Source organism: Sturnira hondurensis, unplaced genomic scaffold (assembly GCF_014824575.4).
Source record: "Sturnira hondurensis isolate 20B ecotype Veracruz unplaced genomic scaffold, ASM1482457v3 Scaffold0021354, whole genome shotgun sequence".
NCBI classification, from domain to species: Eukaryota; Metazoa; Chordata; class Mammalia; order Chiroptera; family Phyllostomidae; genus Sturnira; species Sturnira hondurensis.
In genome coordinates, this window is record NW_028093985.1 from 18,438,609 (window position 1) to 18,462,176 (window position 23,568).

Consider the following 23,568-nt stretch of genomic DNA (forward strand, 5'->3'; position numbering starts at 1 on the left):
TTAAACCAGGTTAATTTCTGTCACTTGCTATCTAAAGAGTCATAACACTTTCACAAGGCATAAAAGGTTAAATGACAAAGAGTAATAGTCTGGGCATTCATAATTTCACTTTTCTTATCTAGTTTCTGCAGTCCTCCCTGCCTTTCCCTCCCCCCAATTCATCTTATATACAACTATCTGTTATTGTTCATGCCATTCCCCTATGTTTAAACCTTGCCCTGTCCCTCCACTTTGTTGGAAATTCCTTGCTTAACAATCAATTTCCATAATCTTTTCCCAAACTATATTTCAACCTCTAGATATCCATTTCACCCAGACTGGCTTCCTTGCTTTCCTTGCAAACATCCCTTCCCATTTCCTTTTTTTTATGCCATTTTACTAGTCTAGAATGTTCCCCTCCAACAATACTCCCATGATTCAATTAATCAATCAATTAATGTGGAAGCAGTCATTATACTAGATACTGAGGCCCATACCTTCCCAGGATTCACCGCCTGTGTACCTGTGCTTGTTTGTGAGGGCAGGGGATGACAGAAATGTGAACAATCATTAGAGCAATGTAAGGGTAAGTAAGGTGACCATACACTCTGGTTTGCCTGAGGCATTCCTGGTTTATGTCTGTTGCTCTGGTGTAGTTATCAATATTAGTAGCATCCTCTTTTATTCTTAAAAGTGCCCCAGCTTGGCTGACAAATTATTTGGTCACCTTAAGTCTAAGTGCCTTAAATATTAGGCACTATGGAAACACGAAAGATGATGATTTAAATGGGGGGAGGGCACACACAGAGAATATCATGTCTCAGCAAAATCTTTTAGGAAGAGTTGAAGTATATCAGCACAACAAAGTTGAGGTGGGGGAGCTGCTTTCCAGGAGACAAAAGAATTGGTATAATGGGGAGAAGACAGGTAGCTGCTGGTAGGCTGGCATAACTGAAGTGTGGCTGGTGTGAGGGGGATGGGAGGTGAAGCTAGGCAATCAACAGAGAGTGAACAATTAAAGGCCCCAGGAATTATTCAATGGCAGAACAGATGAAGAAAGGGGGATGGATATGAGGAACAGTTATAATAAAAATAATAACAAATAGTAATAAGTAGTAGTAGCTGGAGTACTACTTAGCTGGAGCTCTATAAATTTAACCTGTTTAGGTTTTTTTCTTTTAAGAAATTATTGATTTTAGAGAAGGGAGAGAGAGAAACATCAACTTGTTGTTCCATTTGCTTTTGCATGGATTGGTTGTTTCTTTTTTAAAAATGTATTTTATTGATTATGCTAGTACAGTTGTCCCAATTTTTCCCTCTTTGTCCCCTCTGCCTAGTACTCCCTTTCCCTCCAGCAATCTCTCCTAGTTCATGTCCATGGTCATGCATATAAGTTCTATGCCTTCTCCATTTCCTATACTGTTCTTAACATCCCCCTGCCAATTTGTACCTACCAATTATACTTCTTTTTTTAAAAGATTTTATTTATTTATTTATTTATCTTTAGAGGGGAAGGGAAGGAGAGAAATATCAATGTATGGTTGGTTGCCTCTCATGAGTCCCCTGCTGAGAACTGGCCTGCAACCCAGGCATGTGCCCTGACTGGGAATTGAACTGCGATGGTATGGTTTGCAGGCCCAGGCTCAATCCACTGAGCTACACCAGCCAGGGCCCAATTATGTTTCTTAAACCCCATACATTTTCCTCCATTATTCTTCTTCCCCCGCCTAGCTGGTAACCCTGCAAATAATCTCCATATCTATGATTCTGTTCCTGTTCTGGTTGTTTGATTAGTTCATTTCTTTAGATTCAGTTGTTGATACTTGTGAATTTGTTGCCATTTTAATTATTCATAGTTTTTATCTTCTTTTTCTTAAATAAGTCCCTTTAACATTTCATATAATAATGGCTTGATGATAATGAACAAGTTTAGTTTTTCCTTGTCTGGGAAGCAATTTATCTGCCCTTCCATTCTAAATGATAGCTTTTCTGGAGAGAGTAATCTTGGTTGTATGACCTTGCTTTTTCATCACTTTGAATACTTCTTGCCAGTCCCTTCCTGCCTGTAAGGTTTCTTTTGAGAAATCAGCTGACAGTCTTATGGGAACTCCTTTGTAGGTAATTCTGCTTTTCTCTCACTGCCTTTAAGATTCTCTCTTTATCTTTAACCTTTGACATTTTAATTATGATGTATCTTGGTGTGGTCCTCTTTGGGTCCAACTTGTTTGGGACTCTCTGTGCTTCCTTGACTTATATGTATATTTTTTCACCAAATTACGGAAGTTTTCTTTCATTATTTTTTCAAATAAGTTTTCAATTTCTTGTTCTCCCTCATTTCCTTCTGGAAACCCTATGATTTGGATGTTGGTATTTTTGGAAATGTCCTGGAGACTCCTTATATTAGCCTCATTTTTTTTTTTGAATTCTTGTTTCTTCATTCTGTTCTGGTCGAATGCTATTTCTTCCTTGTTCCAAATCGTTGATCTGAATCCCAGCTTTAGCCCCTCCACCATTGGTTCCCTGTAGATTTTTCTTTATTTTACTTAGTGTAACCTTCATTTCTGCCTGGGTCTTTTTTATGCTGTTGCCATACTCAATGAGTTCTTTGAGCATCCTGATCACCAGTGTTTTAAACTCTGCATCCGATAGGTTGGCTATCTCCATTTCATTCAGTTCTTTTTCTGGGATTTTGTTCTGTTCTTTCATTTGGGCCATATGTCTTTGTCTCCTCAGTTGGACAGCCTCCCTGTGATTGTTCCTGTATATTAAGTAGAACTGCTTTGACTCTCCATCTTGCTAGTGCGGCCTATTATAGAAAAGGCACCTGTAAATCATGTGGAGCAGAGCCTTAGTGAATCGCCAAAGTGGGGCATCTTGCTTCACCACTTTGCAGCTCTGTGCTGGAGGGGGGCTTGGAGAGGGGACCATGCGGCTGCCTGGCTTCTGGAGGTTTGCCCGGCATTCACCCTGTGTAACTGGCACCCTTCAAGCTGTTTTCCTGGTGCTGAATCCCAGAGTGGATGGGTCTGCCTATGTTTTAAGTCTTCGTGGGGCCTTTAAATGGAGTCTCCTGAAAATCCAGCAGTTTCTCCCTCTGCTCCAACCCCACTGGTTTTTACAGTCAGAAGTTATGGGGACTTATCTCCCTGGCACTGGAACCCTGGGCTGTGTGGTCTGGCCTGGGGCAGGGATAGCTTGCTCCCAAGGTAACCCTCCCAAATTTTATACACCAAAAGTGCATGTGGGACTGCCCTTAACCTGCTTGTTCAGTGAGCCCTTTCCCTTCTCCTCCACGTGAAGCTTTAGCCCTCTCCTTTTTTGTTTCCTCTGCTTCTGGACCAGAAATTTGTTTATTTAAGTCAGAAAATCCCCCAGTGTCTTTATGGGATTGTCAGTAGTGAAAGGAATAAAAGTCAGTGAGTTCTAGATCTCCCTAAAGTATCCACTGTTCTAACAGTCCTCATCCACTTTGCCTCAACTCCCTCCATCAATTCTTTTCCTCAAGAGGTGTTTTCCCATCAGCTCCATGTCTACCCCAGGCCTGGACTCTCTTATCCTCCTCCCTTTAGTATGAAACACATCCCTGTCTCTCCCACTCCTCGTTCTGAAGAGGGAGGAAGGGCCCATCTCAGCGGTGAGCTTGATGTGGGGCTCCTGGGGGAGGCTAGACACGGGTGGCTCTGCATTTGGGGCCCACCTGCCTGCAAGGAGCTGAATTCTGGCTGTCTTTCCCCCTCTGTGAAGTCTACCAGGGAAGACTCTGCTCCTGTAAGGGAGTCCTGTAGTTTTCAGCTCTGCTGAGGGTTTAGTGGGTGGGCGGGGGGGGGGGGGGGGTGAGGGCACTNGGGGGGGGGGGGGGGGGGGGGGGGGGAGTTAGGGCAGTTGGAGGGATGGAGAGATGAGCTTATTCTGGAGGGCAGTGTTGACAAGCCACATATTTAAAGCTGTATTCTCTGACCCAGGTTTTACCAAAAATAAAGCTGCTATTTTGAATTCCATCTGCCTTCTCCTTTATCTATCAAATGGTTTATACATTATGTAAACAAATGTAAGATTTGGAAACAGATTGTATTTTCAATAACACAAAGGGCCCTTTTCACTGCAGTCATTATTTTAAACTCCTTTTGAGAAATGACCTTGTTAAGTGCTTCAAAGGAAGGGGGGTGTCAGCCGAGGACCTTCACCCCCCACCCACCGGGAGACTCCGTTTATTGCTCCCAAAGATTTACACACGCATGGTGCACCAGCACTCTGCTTTCCAAGACTGCTTAATTTTTACTTTCTACAAGAATGTTGCTAATGACAAGCTCCTGCTGAGTCACTGAAAGGATTTGGCAGCAATATTTGGAAGAGTGTGCCATGAGTTTAGGATCCCAAATTAACCAGGCACTAAAGAGCATCCCTAACCGAGGGGAGACAGAGAGCCTCACTTTAGACAGAGATATGAGAGAGAAAGTGCGTGAATGCATATAACACAAGAGCTCCAAAGATAAAGCATTAGACCAATAATTTAATACCCAAGAAAAAGGGGGTGGAGCAGCCCATGAAAATTGCCTTAGGGAAGCACTAAATTTGGATGTCATAGCCTAGTTCACTATGGAAATTAATACAAATAAAGTGAAAATCTGTCTTAAAATTGGTTTTGAAAATCTTGCAGTTTGTTTATGAAAGGCTAACAATAGGTAGAAAGACCTGCCATTTATTTGTGTTTTCAATTAAATATGACTTTATTATTAATTTTTCCCCTTAAACTATTCTTATTATGGTTAATTTTGAAATAAAAAAAAAAACCTTCATGTAATGGGTCTTAAGCATATGAAGACAAAAAATCATTTTTTAGGGCTCCTCTTTCCCAAGTTTTATCTTGGGAATTATGTTCTTGCTTGATGTTCTAAAATGCATATATACAAATTGAGGGGCAGCACTAACGACTTATTCTATGCTGTTTTCTTAAGTAACCAAATAAGCACTGAACACCAGATTTCTCTTTTGAATACCCACATCTCAATTTAGGGCTATGAATATAGCAAGACGGGAGACAGGTCTTTCCTGAGTATCCACAGCGGTGCTAGCACTGAAGTGTTTCACATACATTCCCCATTTATCTTGATCATCACAAAACTCTATGAGGTGAATTTGATCTCCATTTTTTTAACAAATCAAGAAACTGAGTCATAAAGAGGCTGACCCAATAAAGTAGAAAAGCATTCTCAATCATCAGGAAAAAAGCTACTTCAATCAAAGCTTATAACTGGGCAATTGATTCCAATTCCTTGAAAACCGATCATCTGCACATGCATACAGAGAATTATATATGTTTAAAATTGGTTTATGTTATTTACATATTTATAAATGTACATAGGCAGACCTCCTGGAAACAGTTTTGGCTGTATCTGCCTGTATCTACCAGGGTTTCCCCTCACACTTTTTATGAGGTAAGCTATTCAAAGTACATTTCACAGGTAGTTTATATGTTCTGAAAATGTTGGCTTCAACAATGTTAAATGTTTTTGTTTTCCGTAGGATTAATCAGAGGCTATAATTATCCATGAGCCCTGTGACTCTCCAAGAAGGTAATTTAGTATACAATATGTAGTGTTGATATAATACTTTTGAGCATAAAACCCTTTTCTAGTATTGTATCTAGTGGGACTACTATAAATTGAATATAGTAATCATGGCTCTAACATTTGCAAATGGACTCAAATGAGCTGCAAGCCCCTTAGGTGAGCAGTTCTAAGGACGAGGAAGCAAGGGTTGTACTGCTTAAGATTGCCAACTGGAAAAGAAGTGATTGCTAATCAGGTCTCCAAAGTTGGATTTAATTTTAGTCCAAATGAATTATTTGTGATACAAAGAAGAATTTTGCATTAGCAGTAGGCACTGGCAAGAATAACTAAGCACAGTCAAAGCAGGTTTTTAAAAACTTCACCTCCTAAACCCATACATTTCTTCCAAGTTCTAACTATCTGGTTAAGAAACATAATGAGATTTTACGACTGGCAGGTACCTTATAGGGAAGTCAGCAAGTATTTGTTCAATAAATGAATACGTTTGTTGAGTGAATAAATAAAAGTCCTCCAGGATATGTGAAGTGGTGGCTTAGCTTCTTTTCAAAATTTCTTAGTGGTGAACATTCACTCTCATTCAAGGTAGCCAGTCCCTCTGCTAGACAGCTCAAGTTACACCAAAGTGTTTTGCATTAAAAACAAAACAAAATCAAGCCCTGGCTGGTGTAGCTCAGTGGATTGAGCATGGGCCTGCGAACCAGATGATCGGTTCGATTCCCAGTCAGGGCACATGCCTGGGTTGCAGGCCAGTTCCCTGCAGGGGATGCACGAGAAGCAACCATACATTGATGTTTCTTTCCTCTCTCCTTCCCTTCCCCTCTAAAAAGATAAATAAATAAAATATTTAAACAAAACAAAAACAAATTATATATATTTACACACACACACACACATACACACACACACACACACACACACACACACATGGCCCAGCACAAATAAAGCCCTTTTTTTATTACAAAATCTTTTGTTACAAAAGCATAAGCATGTAATCTGTAACATAACAATATCACTCTCAGGCTCACCATGTGACATTTTAGGTGAAATGTTCAAATTAGAACTATAAATCCTTACACCCATATTATTACCCTGCCAACCACACTCAAGCAGGCATTGTCTCTGCTGGACCCTGTGTGTGTGTGTATAATCACACTTATCAGAAAGGACTACCGAAATCTGGGCCAGCTTCCTTCATGGATAAAGAAAAGAAGCGAGGAGCTGTAAACAACTTCCTTAGTTATCATTAGGGATGAGAATTCAGGTTTTCTTACTGACAGACATTCAAAATGCAAGGCCTTCTAACTTATTCCCCAAAATTTCCACTTGCTGAATTGGACAGCCTATTTTTTTACATGAAGGCAAAATATTTAAAGATAGCTATCTTGTTTTCTCCATTTTTTTCTTCTCCAAAGTTAGATACACCTAATTTATTTAAGCAAGGTATAACCTGGCTTCTACTTAACACAGTAAGCGTTTTTCTCTGCATCGACTCTTAAGTGGGCCATATCCCTTTGAACACTTTTTGTCAGGAGAGATAAACGTACTCCAGACAATGTCTGATGACCACCACACATAGGTGGACTAATTGGTCCAAATTCTGCAGCTGGCAGTCCTAAAGAGAAAGAGGTAAGTTTTGAGAACCGAGTCAAAGCTATTTCAGAGGGAAATTCCTCCTGTGGGAAGATACCAAGCCTGTCTGTCTAGCAGAATGTCTACTCAGGCCTTGGAAGGGCAGTTAAACGCGCCGTGTGAGGGTCCTGTGCAGGCCTTCTCTCCAAGTGATTGAGCCGCAGAGAGCTGATGCAGCCACTCAGGGGCTCCGGGGCTGCACAGCAGAATGCGATTGGCAACTACAGCCCAGGAGACAAATCAGCCTGCCAGCTCTTTTTTTTTTTTGTATGGCCCACGAGCTGAGGATGGTTTTTAAATGGCTGGAAAAAAATAGAAAGAGAATATGTTCTGAGACATGCAAAGCCATGGGAATTAAAATTTCAGTGATCATAAATAAAGTTCTGCCACAATACAGTTGATGGGGTTGAGGAAATGCTATTCCAAATAGGGCACTTTCTTGTATTTAGTATTTTAAGATAAAGGAGTTTGAGAAAACAGCAAAAGTAAATTAAAAATTTACTCTTTCTTCAGTTCCCTTCTTTCCTAAATAGGTCATAAAGCCCTCAAGTGGGAGTGCTCTCCCTACACCAGCAGGAAAGGAGCACNTGATGCAGCCACTCAGGGGCTCGGGGGCTGCACAGCAGAATGAGATTGGCAACTACAGCCCAGGAGACAAATCAGCCTGCCAGCTCTTTTTTTTTTTTGTATGGCCCACGAGCTGAGGATGGTTTTTAAATGGCTGGAAAAAAATAGAAAGAGAATATGTTCTGAGACATGCAAAACCCATGGGAATTAAAATTTCAGTGATCATAAATAAAGTTCTGCCACAATACAGTTGATGGGGTTGAGGAAATGCTATTCCAAATAGGGCACTTTCTTGTATTTAGTATTTTAAGATAAAGGAGTTTGAGAAAACAGCAAAAGTAAATTAAAAATTTACTCTTTCTTCAGTTCCCTTCTTTCCTGAATAGGCCATAAAGCCCTCAAGTGGGAGTGCTCTCCCTACACCAGCAGGAAAGGAGCACTCTTATCTCTAAAGTCAAAGGGACACTGAGAAGAATCCTAAAAAAACAAGTGTTGCTATGTTTTGCCAATTTACTACCCTTACCTCATTCTCCTTGATCTATCATATTTCTCCATAACTGCCCACTCCTCATTAAACCTAGCATAAAAAATACCCAGGTATAACACAGGTTTCTCTGGGTCTTCATTTCCCTATGAGGGCTCCTATGTCAGGCAAACAGGTAGAAAAGGAGAAAGCCCACCTCCTGGGAGACTCTTAAATTTATGCTTAGCCAGATGGGAGAGTTGCCAGGAAGTGAGGGAGAGACCACTGTATGGAGAGCCCGGGAAGAGTGATGGCGGAAGAGAAATCCATCACCAATATCTTCCTGGCTTCCACTATAAAAGAAGAAAAGACTCTAATATAAATTAAGTGCCTCCTAAGTGCCAATCACACTTTGTGTTTACTTTTAAAACTTCAAAATAAGTGTGTAAAGTCAATATGAGTAGCCCATTTAGAAATGAGGCAACTGAAGTTCAGAGAACTCATAGAGCTAACGAATGAAACAGAATTGCTGTTGTAGAAATTTAAGAGGCCCCCATTCATTCATTAAACAGATACCTTTTAAGCACGTCCTATGTGCTTGGTACCAGCTTGAAGCATCAAGAACAAGACCAAGCACAGGGGATATATGGCGAGCTGTCCCTGCCTCCTGGAGCTCGCAGAGGCTAAGACAGACATTAAATACACAATCATGTGGATTAACCTTTCACTTAAAATTGTGACAAGTGTAACAGAAGGAATTATGATGGGACTTTATGGAACAATCAAAGATAACTTCCGAGCAAGTAATGTTGAAGCTAAAAGAAGACCAGCAGTTGCCAGGAAATGGAGGGGAAGAATATTCTAGGCCCCTAATTCACATTTCAAGGGCTCTGTCCATGGAAAGAACTTGGTACATACATGGGACAATCAAAAGGTCATTGGTGTTGGAACAGCTGCCTTTTTCCTCAAGACATTTCAACAGAGACGTTGCTGTTGCAAATGTACAAAGCTGAGCTGCACAAACGAGACCACAATATGCATGAGTTGGAGCGTGCTAAGCTGGAGGACAGCAGGACACAATATGCTGGACAAGTTGGCCACAGCGGGAGAAGGGCACACTGCTTGTTCCTCAGGGATTAGGGTCCTAACTGGATGAGTAGCAGGCAGCCTCAAAAGGTTTTTGTCAGAGGAGTGACATAATTACCTCTGTATTTGAATAAGATCATGCTTTCTTATTTATTCATGCTGCTGTGAATTTCCTGATAAAATGGTTTAGAAATATTCTTGGTAAGCAAAGCATTTAAAAGTAAGAAAGCCACAAACTCAGTTCTTTTGCCTTTTATAGCAATAGATACTTTGATGGCCTTGCTATTCAAAAGGTGGGGCAGAGAGCAATGGCAGCGGGAGCAGCAAATCGGGGAACCTGCTAGAAATCCAGGTTTTCAGGCCCCACCTATTGAATCTGAATCTTCCACGTTAACTCCCCAGGTGGTGTTTGTACTTGAAAGTCAAGTATATTAAGCTTTTACCATTGATATGCTTCTCATAACTCAAAAGATCAGGAAATATATTAACTATGAAATAAGAGAATTTGAATTGATTCATTCATTTTTAGCGAAGCACTGCTTGGTAGGGATAGTAGCCTTTTAGCTAGAATTTTCTGCTAAGTGGTTACTTGATCATCTTTAGACACTTTGTTACAAGGTTGAAAATACAAAATGTACTATCAAATGATCCATCATAGGGTTCCTGATAGATCCCATGAATTGTGCAATTTACAATTTGGTAAACATTCTGTGGCTCTGCTTGGATGCAGTATGGTGTGGTGTGGTGGGTGAAAGAAGTCTCTGGAAACCAGAAGTCTGGTTCACATCTTGCCTTGACACTTCTTAGATAAGGGATTGAAGTTCTATGTGTCTCAGTTTTCTAATCTGTGAAATGGAAATCACTGTACCTACTTCACAGAGTTGTTACAAGGATTCAGTGAGTGAATACATTCAAAGCACTTAGAAATAATGTCTGGAACATGTTAAATATTATGCATTTGCTAGTTTGTTGTTATTATATTACAACAGCAAATTACAAGAAGCCAAGAAGTTCGACTGGAAATCATTCTTGGGGCAATGGGCAAAGAAAAGAATGTTAGTCACACTTCATTCAAATGTCACCAGCAGGAAAAGGCCACCTGCTAACAATTGAGAAATTGCCAAATATTTGTTCCTTTGATGCCACATGTAAGAAACTGCTGAGGCCATGTGGCCTCACTGAGATAACTACCAAAACAATTGCTTTAGTTTTTTGAAGTCAGTAATCCAAAAGAGTGTCTTACAATTTTAAATTCTATAAACATTTGTAGTTGGGAATTATTTTCCTTCAAACTTAAGATGGCCTAATTTAAAAAGAACATCAACAAGCATTACCAAATGAATTGTCTCATACTAACTGATCTATACCCAAAGGATGTTATAAACCACCTACCACGTGAAGTCAGTTTATTTTTATCAAGGTTTAGCAGCATGAGCGTTCTGTCACTTTCATACATGGAATTATCATCCACGGCAAAAACATGATTTCGCTTCCTAGAAACTGCAGCCTGAGGAGCACGTATTATACATTAAAATTTTATAATTTCTTTATTTAATATGGCTATTTTCTGATCCACAGTGAAGTTGTGTGTCATATTACAAGGTAGTTTTTCCATATATGTTCTGCTGATTCTTTTGGACTAAACAGAAATTCCAATAAATCACTTCCATAGAGCCAAAACAAAAGCTGTAGTCATCACTCTGACTGTAAGATAAACCTCATATGTTTTAATCTTTACATTATATGGTTGTCTATCAAAAAAAAATCTGTACCTAACAGAATTTAATAACTGCTTATTTAATGAAAAGAACCGGTTTTAAAATACATATAATAAAATAACGACTTAAAATCTTTTTATTCTTATTCATGAGCTAATTTAACACAAAGTTAAATTTCATCAATTAGACTGTAAAAATACTATTTATAAACAAAAAGTCTCCCATAAAAAAGCTGATAATTAGGTTGCTTGAAACACCTAATTCAGCATATATTACTCTAAAATTTGCTTTCCTAAAAATATCATTAAACTTCTAAATTACCAAATGATGTTCTGAAATACTGAGACTTCTAAACAAATGAAATGAAAATTTCTGCAAAATATTGCGAACTTATTTTTATTACATAAGAAGTTCTACGTAATCTAGTTAATAAGAGTCAATCAGTATATTGTTTCTAACTCAAAGTGACAAGACTTTTACTAGAGTTCAATAATTCAGTCAATCAATTGATTAGTGTATTCTGTCACTTCATCCTTACAGATTTTAAAGTGGCAATAAACTCAGTACAAGACAATGCCAGAATGGTTATGCAGCCCTGATCAAACACCTAATAGACCTTGTGAAAATGATGGGCATTTAGACAAATCAGATAAATACACCTGCGTGCCCCTGACCACCAGACGGAAGGTGATATAACACAGTGCATTTGATAGCTGAAGTCTGTCATACACACCAGAAAGTGGGTCTAATGTTTTTGATAAGTAAATGTGAGATTTATTTGTAAGAAAACATGGTTAAATATTCATAACTACAATCCCTCTTCCTGTAATAATGGCTATATCAGTATAGTAAAAATGTTTGATCTCACCTGATTTTCCAGGCTGTTCTATATACCTGTATCATAGGAGACAATTTTTCTTCTGGGACTGTGCTCATGAACTTCAATGATTATGTTAATATTAGAGCAATGCTCCAGCTGTGTCAGATACTATCCATGTCACATAGCCACCCTGTTTCACATTTTATATCCTAACTCATCACTGATTGGCCAGTTACTGGGCATTTTCTATGAAAAGTACTGCACTAGTTTGAGGAAGAATATAAAAATCTATGATCAGCCCTAACTTCCTAGCTGGAAAGACCAGTTAAATACACATGCATCAGGGTGTCCTTGTTGATTCAACATGAGAGTGGACAGATTACAATTCTTCCAAATACTCCTAAAACCCACTCCAGGATTTTGTCCAGAAAGGGCAGGGGACAAAACCCTCTCCTTCAGTTCAAAATCCAGGTCTAACCATCCTTTTGTGTACCAGCTACTCATGTCTCTGAGCAAGTAACATTATCTTAATCTCACATGTGGTTGTTTTAAACAACAGTACATACTTTGTACGGTTATAATAAGAATCAAAGAAGATGACAAGTGTAAACTACTTAGCACAGAGCCTGACACCTAAACAAGCCAAAAATAAATGTTGGCTACTTGAGGAAGCACTTTCCCCAGCACCTGTTTTCCCTTTAGGAGGTAGAGTCACAGCCTGAAGCTAAAGAAATTGCTCTCCAGTGGCCCTTGTGAGATGTCAGGACCAACAGTACTGCTTGGGGTCTAAGGGAATAAGGTCAGGTTCAGGATTTAGGAGAGGCCTCCTTTCCACACTTCTGCAGGAAACACAGTAAAACTTGAGGAGTTGTGGTAACTCTGACACCACAAATTTTCTGGATTTGAGACCACCATAATTGCTCCTCCAGGGGAGAAGCGATATTCTCACCAGGGCTCAGGAGTGAGGCACCTTGGGACGCTCTTGGGTGGATGGGAGAAGAAAACATGGGGAACTGGTCCTGAACAGAAATGAGAAACCAAACATTTCCTGAAATGACCAGTGGTCTGGACAGGGCAACACTATAAATCTCATTTCAATACCAACAAGCTGGTAGGGCCTGGTGACATTTGCCTCATTCATATGCAAATACAATAACAATATAAGGTGGAATGTGCTAAGAGCAAATAAGCAACCAAGATAATGGATACAGTGAAGTTCAAAGAAGAGATCAATGCGAACTGGAGACTTCAAAGATCTGGAACATTAGCTGGTCCTTGCAGACTGATGGAAACCAAGTTGTTTTGCGATGGCTCTTTCAAATAGGAAAGTGGGTGAGCCAGGTTGTGCAAGAAGCATGTGCCTTGTGGCTTTGGGGAGAATGGCTGAAATGTGTGTGTGTGCGCATGTGTGTGTGTGCACAAGGAAATAATGGGAAACAAGGTTAGAAAACTAGGGCACACCTCTGAATATCTGAATGGCTGAAGGGCAGGGGTTTGGTCCTGCAGGTGATGGGGAAGTAGAGAAGAAACAATTCTGATTTGGCAACTGAAAACTGAAACTGGTGATTGATGAAATTAATCTGGCTTCCTGGGTGGTACAGAATAGAAGGAGAAATGTGTGGGGGTGAGTGAACGCAGTCACAAAACTCTTCACAAAGTGTTGCAGGAGAGCAGTGGGATGCATTAGACCGGCACAGCATTACTAACCATTTTCTAGAATGACACTTACGGAGAAAAAAAATCTAATTAAGAGAAATGTGGTCTTCGGTTACTCTTCAATTTCCATTCATAATTTTCTCATGATTATGTCTCCATGCCCCAATGGATGTGGCTGTAAGCCACAACCTGCTTGTTCATAAGTTATATAAGTGCTCTTAAAGATCCACTGAAATTTCTAGTGCGGTTCTAATGCAATCTTTCTCTCTCTGTTTGGCTCTCTCTTAGGTCTAATTGAGACTCTGTTTTGGATATATAACTGTGTTTCTATAATTTTCTTAGGCATTTCAAATCCCAGATATTGATAATTATGACAGACAGTATTACCTAAAAATATTGCTTTCCCTTCTTCAGAGTCCCTGAAAAAAAAATCTCTCCAAAAGGCTTATAGAGCAATTCGGTATTTTGCCTGCTGCTAACCACTGACTGTAAATACAGTGCAATTGGTTTACATCCTTCTGCCAACATTCAAGTGGGAAAAGAAATTTCATTCAACTCAAACAATGATGGGGTTTTTCGAGGACATTCTCATAATTACGACACTCACTTGAGCTCTTCAGCAAGATTCTCAGTAAAAAACCATTCTGGTGCAGCAGGGTTTCCAGAAGCAGGTTCCAGTTACAACCTGGCTGAGCTAACAGCAGTTTCAAGTGCCCCTCGGTCGTCAGTTGTCCGGCTGATGAAGTCCTTTCAAAATGCAAGATAAAGGTGGGGTAATGAAGTTAATTTATCTATGAAATTAATAGCCTTAAAGTACAGATGTAATGCTAACTCCCTTAAACGTCAATTCCTCCAAGATTACCCTGAAAATGCTTTCATGCTTGCTTACTTTAGGGTTGCTCAGGGAAGGAATTACATTTAATCTCAACTAGCTAAAAGCAAATTAACATTTGGTAGCCTGCCAAATTTAAAACTGATACAAAATAACCATGCCTATATTTCACAGAACTATGTCTGTTTTAGTTTCATGGAACGAATACAAATCACTTATGCATTTATTTGGCATGCATTTATTTGTTCATTCACCAACTTATATGAGTATCTACTGTATGCTATTAACTCCTTTCATTATTCATGGCAAAAAGTTCTAATAGGTTTTGGTTACTTTGTAACTTGTCATGTACTATGATTGCTGATAAAACATAAAGTATTCAAAGCTTCTGTCAAGGGTCAACCATAATCTAATTATTTAATATGTAAAGCCTTAAATCAACATGCAATCATGAGAACCACTCTAACAGTCACGCTGCTACCAACTTGGGTAATCATTTCATCAAAGAAAATACTTCCAAGGCAAATAAACTTCTACTTGGGAAATTATCATCAGTGTTGAACAAAAAATCAAAGTCAGGACCCCTTATCACCACTTCCATTTACTAATGAATCAGCAGGAGATACGAGAGTAAAGTAGAAACTGAAAACTGATAACATAATTCATGTTTTTCTTCTAAAATCTTAACATTTAGATTGGCTAAAGGTCACAACACCTAAAATCAGCCTACGACCACAACAAAAAGGCAAAAAACGATCAGACTCAGTCTGGTTGCAGCCCTGAGAATGGCAGGGGTGGCAGTGTGGGGAAGAAAAGGGGTGACAGAGCAATGTAAACATGTGAATGAGAGGACTATAAACTTCAGTGTGAAAGAAAAGCAGACCAAAGGTCATTGCTGAGAGAAACAATTTGCAGAATCATTTCCAGATGAAATTTACAGGGTGGTGGACCATCCAGTTATCAACATTGTCTAGACCAGTGGTTTTCAAAGACCAGCGGCACCAGCATCTCCTGTGAAATGGTAAAAATGCAAATTCCCAGGCCCATCCCATCAAAATTCTGGAGATGGGCCCCAGAAATGTGCGTGTGAACAAACCCTCTGCAGGAGATTCTGATGTACGCTCAGTTTTGAGAACCACTGTGGTAGGCAGTGCTTCCTGGTGCACAGGTCGTAAGGATGGACCTAGCGTCATCTTCCTGCCTCTGTGCCTTTGTGCCCATTCAGGTCCACCTTGGCTGCAATAATTCTTTACTTACCTTAACCCTATCCACCTTTCAATTTGCAGCAAAAATCCTCTGTTAAGTCTCCATTAAACATTTCTTTGCACAGTGGTCTGATTTTGAATTAAAGCACTTAGGACAAGCATACACATTTTAGCACTTTTAACATTTCATCAACTAAAAGTTTATCTCTCTATCAGAGTCAAGCCTTGTGAGGACACAAGAATTTGTTTTATACCTCCAAATGTCCCACTAGTGAACTAAGCACATTTAAGTGTTCTACAAATGTGAGCTGATTGGATCAGACACTCAAATGGGTAGGCGAACTCTTAAAAAAAAAAAAAAAAAAAAGAGGACGCTTTGCCAAAAGGCTGTTTTAAGCAAAAGTGAAATGATCCAAAGATATAAAATGAAGAAGTTTCAAAACACCCACTCCTTGGCTTGGCATTTGGATCATCTCACAACCTTATGATACACAGACTCCTTCAGCCTGCACCTGAACTTTGGGCCAACTCAGGCGTCCCACATGAGACTCTGATAAACATGGCTAGAAGGAAACTCCTGCCCTGAGGAACCACGTCCACCAGGTCAGGAGTTGTGCATTACCGTGAGTATCCCCAACTTGGTCTGCCTCTTGCGGTAGTTTCAAATGTGCAAGGAAGGAAACAGTCCACTGAGAGAGCCCTTCATACTGAAAGATCGAAGGAGATCCTCACAGTGGCTGTCCCTACTCCCCCCCAAACCCCAAGTGCTGACTCCTGGGAGCTTGGGGTTCAGTAAGGAAAATCAGCTAGTTGGTAGCAAGTGGTGTATTAAAATTGGCTTAGCTTTTGAACATTTCCTATAGGTTTTACTTGAGTCAAGTGCTGATTTAAGGACACATTTAACGAACTGAAAGAGCCAGTTTGATGGAGTTTAGAAAAGGAGGTGGTTCTCTGAGAAAAAGTTGAAAGAAGGAGGTTGGTGCTAGATCATAGTGGGCCTCATGAGTGGAGATTTGGGGCCCTTTTAAGAGTTTAAGGCAGATGAGTTTCTTGATCTGACTGCAGTGTGGAGAATGGATTGGAGGGGGTTAGTGTTTTTGCTCAGCCATTTAGACATGTGATAAAACAAAATAATTTGAGTGTAATTTCATACCACAGTATGTGAATACCTGCTTATAAATAAAACCTTGCATTTGCCAGATAAGAAGCTGCTTGTTGAGATGTACCTCAATTCTAGGATCTCTCAACTTATCATAGATTTTGAAATGTACAGTACAATGACTCTCTACAAGGAAAACGACAATATTACAAAGATTCCTCAATCACCAAGCTCCGAGAAACGCACGCGCTGAGGAGTCTGTGCTGCGCATATGGAGAAGCATATGTTCCCTCATCCTTGGAGCTGGTGGAGCTGTGAAAGTGAGATTAGCCTCACAAGAATGACAGAAAAAAAATCTTATATATATTTATATATGTATCAAATGTGTACATGTTGAATTCTACTATAATACAAAAAAGAGAACAAAAATGTGTAAGTCTATTGGAACATATAAATCTTGTGTTAGGAGACAGGATGAATTTATGGCTAGATTATATAAGGCTTATACTCTAATAAATACTACATTTCTGGGGCATGAATTGGCCTAAATAATTTTTCAGATCCAGGTGGTAAGGAATAATACAGTAATGAGATTGATTGATAATAATGAGATTTATTGGTTTGTGAGAATAACATAAGATTTTGTTATTCTGCATGGAAGCATCATGCAAAATCTTAGCTGTATTCAGTTATGTTTACGTTAATATTATTATTTATCAAGCACTTCACTTATAATTTATACAATTTAAAAATATGTATTTATACTGAAATAGAATGCTAAAAGAAATTTTAGTTCTATTAGTGCCCACTAGCCTGAGTTCCCACTGCAAGATGAGCAGCCCTACTGCTCAGAGCACATGACTGCGGGATTCACTGAGATTCTACGACATCTGTCCAGAAAAGATCCAGCCATTATTAATACAACAAGAGAGGTCTGTGTGACATCAATGTAACCTGGCAGCCAAGGAGAGTGGACTGGAATGCACATGCATGAACAATAACGACTTCACTGTACTAGTCAGTGGGGGCAGTAGACAACATTGAGTGAGCATGTGTACTATGTGGCTGTCGCATTCAAAATGACTGAGCGAGTAGAGCAAAAAATCAGCCAAAATGAAAGTCCAGTCATCCCGAAGGAAGTTGACTGGTTCTCCTCTGTCAAAAGAAGGTGTGACAAAGCCACAACAATGTCAAGACCATGTTGACTGTGTTTTTTGACTGGGAAGGTGTTGTCTATCATGAGTATGCCTCTCTAGGATAAAAAAATAATGAGAATTACTATCTCAATGTTTTTTTTGGTTGAGAGATGCAATACAACAAACAAGGCTGCACCTATGGGCAATTATGATTGAGAGCTTCAACATAACAACATGCCTGCACATGTATCACATCTCACGCAGGTTTTTTTTTGCTAAACATTAATTAGGTGACTCAGCCCCCCTACAGCCCAGATTTGGTACCCTATGACTTCTGGCTTTTCCTAGAACTAAAATCACCTTTGAAAGGGAAGAGATTTTAGACTCTTGATGAGGTTCAGGAAAATATGATGGGGCAGCTGATGATAATTCCCAAAATGGATTTTGCAGAGTGTTTTGAACAGTGAAAGAGACCCTGGGAGAACTGTGTGAGGTCCCAAGGTGCCTACTTTGAAGGGGACTGAAGCATCATTGTCCTATGTACAAGGTGTCTTATATCTTTTATCTTCTTCAATAAATGTCTTTATTTTTCATATTACATGGCTGGATACTTTATGGACAGGTCTCATATGTATATCTTCATTGAAGTACTATCAATTTGTTTTAAGATTTGATTTTAATACAAATTCTTGGAGATTTTCTTTTTGATAAATCTTTTAAGGTGTAAAGAAGGCAGCTGCTGTCTTTTGTTGTTTTTTTAACCCTAAAATACTCTACTTGTAAAAACTTCAGTGTCTAGACCTAGTATCTGCAATAACTCCAAACTCAGGAATAAAAGAAACTCTAGCATCCTTTGTAACAATGAATGAAACTTCAAGTATCCGATTGTGCTGAAAACATTTCAGAAAAGCCAAAGATCATCATGATATGCTTTGATATTTTTCTTTTTAATAAGAAAGAGTATGGATTGGCTGACTGTGCCTGTGTAGTAGATCTCTTTTGTCTGGTACCTCAGAAGAGCAGGAAACAGAACAGATAAAACTAATCAAGAAACAGAAAAGAAGTGTTGAATAGCGATATAGCATTTGGATGTGTCTAGACGGAGAGTGGCAAAGATCAGCAATAGTAATGGATGGTGAGCACCAGAACTGACAGCAGAGGTCAGGGGACCCAGCAACAAAGGGACAGAAAGGAATATAGCTCCACAGATTGGGATGGAATGGGGGAGGGGTGAGAGAGTGCAAATCACCAGCTGCTTCTCAGCATGTGGTTCTGAAATCAGTCCACTTGGCCTTGACTAATTCAGTAGGACCTATGGTACATCAAGTAATGTATGTCAGTCAGTCCATCGGGTTCAACAGTTAGTGTTTGGAAGGTGTGCAGTCTACCTAGCCTACTATAAGTTTTTCAGAACACATATCACATAATTTATATCCATAAAGTAATGAGGTTTAATTGAGCGATTAAGTAATTGTGTAATTTCACATTGTTCAGCACTGTGAAAAAATATTTTAGATTACTGATCTAAGACAAAAAGGGATTTTGTAACCCAGAATGGCTAATGGCCCATTAGTTAAAGGTGATATATTTTTTTTAAATCATTGAATGTCTTATATACTATTATTGTCTATTAAAAATTCTTGGGTTTCCACAGATAACTAACTGTTTTGTTATAAAACTCATTTAAGTCGATTATTGTGCTTTAATTTAATGAATGAAAAATTGTACAATTTTGCTTACCATCCTTTGGCAAATTTAAATCAGCTAATTTGCTACAGGTGAAGTGTCAGATGACTCACTGAAAGTTCACTGCTAAGTTAAAGGCAAGTCAGCACTGCAGTGCTGTTTCCTTTTTCTGAGAATAGTTTGTTTTTGTAGTATAGATACTACAATATAGATAATAGATATAATTTTTGCTGTAGAGAAAAATATTACAATGAAGGCAGATTACTGAAGTAAAACATGTATTGTATTTTTCCAGTTCTTTAAAATAATAACATTTATTAATTTTTAGAGAGAGGAGAAGAGAGGGCGAGAGGGAAACATCAATGTGAGTAAGAAACATCAATGAGTTGCCTCTTGCATGTGCCCCAACTGGGGACCAAACCCACACCAGCCATCCTTCCCTTTGCAGGATGATGCCCAACCAACTGAGCCACCCTGGTCTGGGCTGTTTCCATTTCTTTATGGAACATTCGATGTTTATTTTAAGCATAGTCTAGGTTGGTAATGTGTTTAGGGTTGGTTTGCTCAGAGGCTAGAGAGGTTCTAGTAAGACCAAGATTGTGGATTTGGGCCCTTATAATGTCCTTTAAAAGCTTATTATTGAATGACCACAATTAACACTCACCGGTGTAATTACTAAGGGCCACTGGGTTGTGTTCCTATCTACTGTTAATCATATGTAACCTGGTATAAGAAAGCAGCTGGAAAGATACAACATGAGGTTCAACGGACAAGCTACCTCTATTTAAAAAACAATTCAGAATTGAAAGCCAAGGTAATAAAGGAGTGTGAGTGATACCCTTTTAATGTACAAAGCATAACTCAGTTTTATGTGCCTTTTTTTATGACATGGGACAAACTAGAATTGTGACCAAGATTATATTTCAAGGTGAGGCACTTAAAAAAAATCTGAAAAGTTTGATTAACTGATGGGCGAGATGCTTTCTTGATCTGAATTACCCTATTCTTCTTCATGTCATTGTTTTTGTCTATACTATAAGAGGTCTGTCCAGAAGGTATCCAGCCATGTAATATGGAAAATAGAGACATTTATTGAAGAAGATACAAGATACAAGAAACATTGTACACAGGACAATGACGTCTCAGTCCCCTTCAAAGTAGGCACCTTGGGACCTCACACAGTTCTCCCAGTTACCATCAGCTGCCCCATCATATTTTTCTGAATCTCATCAACAGTCTAAAATCTCTTCCCTTCCAAAGGTGATTTTAGTTTTGGGAAAAGCTAGAAGTCACAGGATGCCAAATCTTGGCTATAGTGAGTCTGAGTCACCTGGGTGACTTGATATTTCACCAAAAATCTCTGCATGAGACATGATGCATGAGTAGGAGCACTGTTGTCATGAAGCTGCCGATCAGTAGTTGCCCATAGCTGCAGCCTTCTGAATCATCCAAATAGTTTCCTTGGAGGAATGTTCAAGGTTAACACAACATTTGATGCTGATTTGTTGCTCTACTTGCTCAGTTATTTTGAATGTGAGGGCCACCCAGTGCACGTGCTCACCTAACAGTGTCTACCACCCCCACTGACTAGTACTGACTAGTACAGTGAAGTCATCATTGTTCACACATGCGCATTCCAGTCCACTCTCCTTGGCTGCCAGGTTACATCAATGTCACACAAACTGTTTTCATTATATTAATAATGGTTCAACTTTTTCCAGACAGACTATATATATATATGACAGACTAGTTGAACATTGGAATGGATTCTGAAATGCACAGCTTGGGGATGGCTTCTGTGGTATTAGGGCACTGTCCTTCAAGATTTGATATTTTCTCTGAACCATCAGCCACTATATGATACCATGTCCCCAACAGATAAACTACATGGATCTGGTGAGAGGCAACAGGTGAATGAAGAGGGGGCCACTTCCACCAGTGTTCCTGATAACGAGTTTGTGTTTTCCATCTTTGCAAGCTCCCATATGTATTATGGGAATGGAGATCCTGGTTTCTGTGGTGGTCCTCTACCAGGGGACAATTAAGGATTCAACTAAACTAAATTTATAGTTGCCATCTGGTCATTTTAGGCTTTCCATGACAGCAGTCTATTGGGCAAGGAAAGGAGTTACTATACTGGCAAGGGTGATTAACCCTAATGATCATGAGAAGCCACATTAACCCTGATTATATACCATTAGCAGCTATCATAAGGTTGATAGGAGAGAGTATGTCTGTAATTCAAGGGATTGCCTCTTTTGCTTTCATAACTGGTAATCACCATAAATAGGTGACTGAAATAAGCACATTCTGATAGGTGAACAATAGCCAGGGGTTCAACCCTCTGGGGATGAAGGTGTCAGTGACTCCATTTGGCAACAACACAAATCAGCAGATGGTGAGGGAAAGTTGAAATAAGAGGTAGAGGAATGTAATAACGAATATCACTTGTAAAGTCTGAAATAATTGCAGCAGGGGATACCCTAGCTTGCCCCACTAACTCTAACATAATATATTTTAAAAAAAAGAGAAACTTTGGCCAACCATCACCTAGAAGAATCAATGATAGGGCTAAGAGAACTTAATAGGGGAATGGGTGGATTTCCATGGTGTAAGGAGGAGACCAAAGCAGATGCTGTCAATTATCCCACATTCTCTTGCTTTTACTACCATTTAGTTGACATTGGCCTGACTTCTGAATGTAAGAGCTTGTATTTCTCTTCCTTTCAGGAAGTACCAGGGAGTTAACACTCCAGTGCAGCTCTCAATCAATACTTATGAAAATTTCTGTATTAATATCTCAGCATCCTTGCTCCTCTGGTGTGATAACACCAAGAATTTCCCCAGAAGGTTTAAGTTCTGGTTACTCATTGGTAGTTGGCTTGATTACACTAATCTTTCTTTGCTCTCTTCCTTTGTCTCACTTGTTCACTCCCCTTCCAGTGTTTTCTCGTCTTAGAAGATAAATTACTTGTCTTCTAATCCTTGAATCCTTGTCTCAGAGTGTGCTTCTTGGGCATATCCAAGATAATACAGGAATGGAAACTCTTAGTATTTATCTCATTTAATCCCTATTTCAAGATTACTGAGGAACTCCAAATTCATTTAGCTAATAAATGTGGCTGCTGAATTTTGAACTCACGTCTCTCCAAATTTAGAACCCATACTAATTCCACTACTCCAGGCTTCTATTCATTCAACCTGGTTGTTATTTGATGGATAAGTTTTACTTTCCAGCATTGAAGATGTTTGGCTTTATTTCATCTTCTGATTGAGGACACCATGTTTTTGACCCAAAATCAAGTTTGTGGTCTCAAGGCTTATTCCTAAATTAGAGACACATTATTCAAGGTACCTAGGGACTGATTTTGACCAGATGGTTCCTGTCAAGGATTACTGAACCAAATTTATACCAGAGACCATAAGTTACATGATTGGGAGAACAAAGGCAAGGGCATGACTAAAGAGAAACGAAGAGTAAAAGCCCTAAAGTGGGAAAATGAAGGTGGAGCTGAAGCCCCTCTATTACTAAACTATATCATTCTTGGCTTTCCAAAACTGATTCTTAAGAATCTTTCTAGGAAAATAAGTAAAGACAAATCTTTAAAGCAATTTTGTCTTCTTTCTTTAAGAAAACGATTTTAGTACCTGAGAAAAAAGCTGAGGTGGGGGGAACACAAAATATACTTTCTTCATCAGTTTAACCAAGACTGTATACATTATATGTGGTTATAGCACTGGAAATTTTTACATATAGTTTAATCTCTATGGTGGGTTTAACCAAGTCTCTTTGAGCTTTATAATTAAAGATGACCCAATAAACAGAAATTAGACAGCGTTCACCTGAATGTCTATACAGAGGACTTGACCTGACTTTAAATAACTTTGTTCAATATGGTAGATTGACACTCTTAAAAAGTCTAATTTTTTCAGAGTTGATTTTATCTATATTACTTGGTGTACAACTTAGAGGGTAGACATTCAACTTATGATGACCCTATTTCCCTCAAACCATCCAAAGATATTAGTACCTAAAAGTCAGAGCTTAGCTCCTTACTTTAATGTTATACTAGTTAGCACATCCCATTTCAGAAAATCTAATTTTACCTTTTAAAATATTAC

The 23,568-nt window shown here is 39.1% G+C and overlaps 1 protein-coding gene across 1 annotated transcript in view; it reads right to left on the bottom strand.

Annotated features, from left to right (window-relative positions):
- The window catches only part of KIAA0825 (KIAA0825 ortholog), a 391,792-nt gene that overhangs the window by 211,728 nt on the left and 156,496 nt on the right, over window positions 1–23,568 (bottom strand). The window contains exon 14 of the mRNA XM_037032449.1: window positions 14,096–14,235. Within this exon, the coding sequence (XP_036888344.1) occupies window positions 14,096–14,235 (140 nt within the window). The remainder of the gene's footprint in view (window positions 1–14,095; window positions 14,236–23,568) is intronic.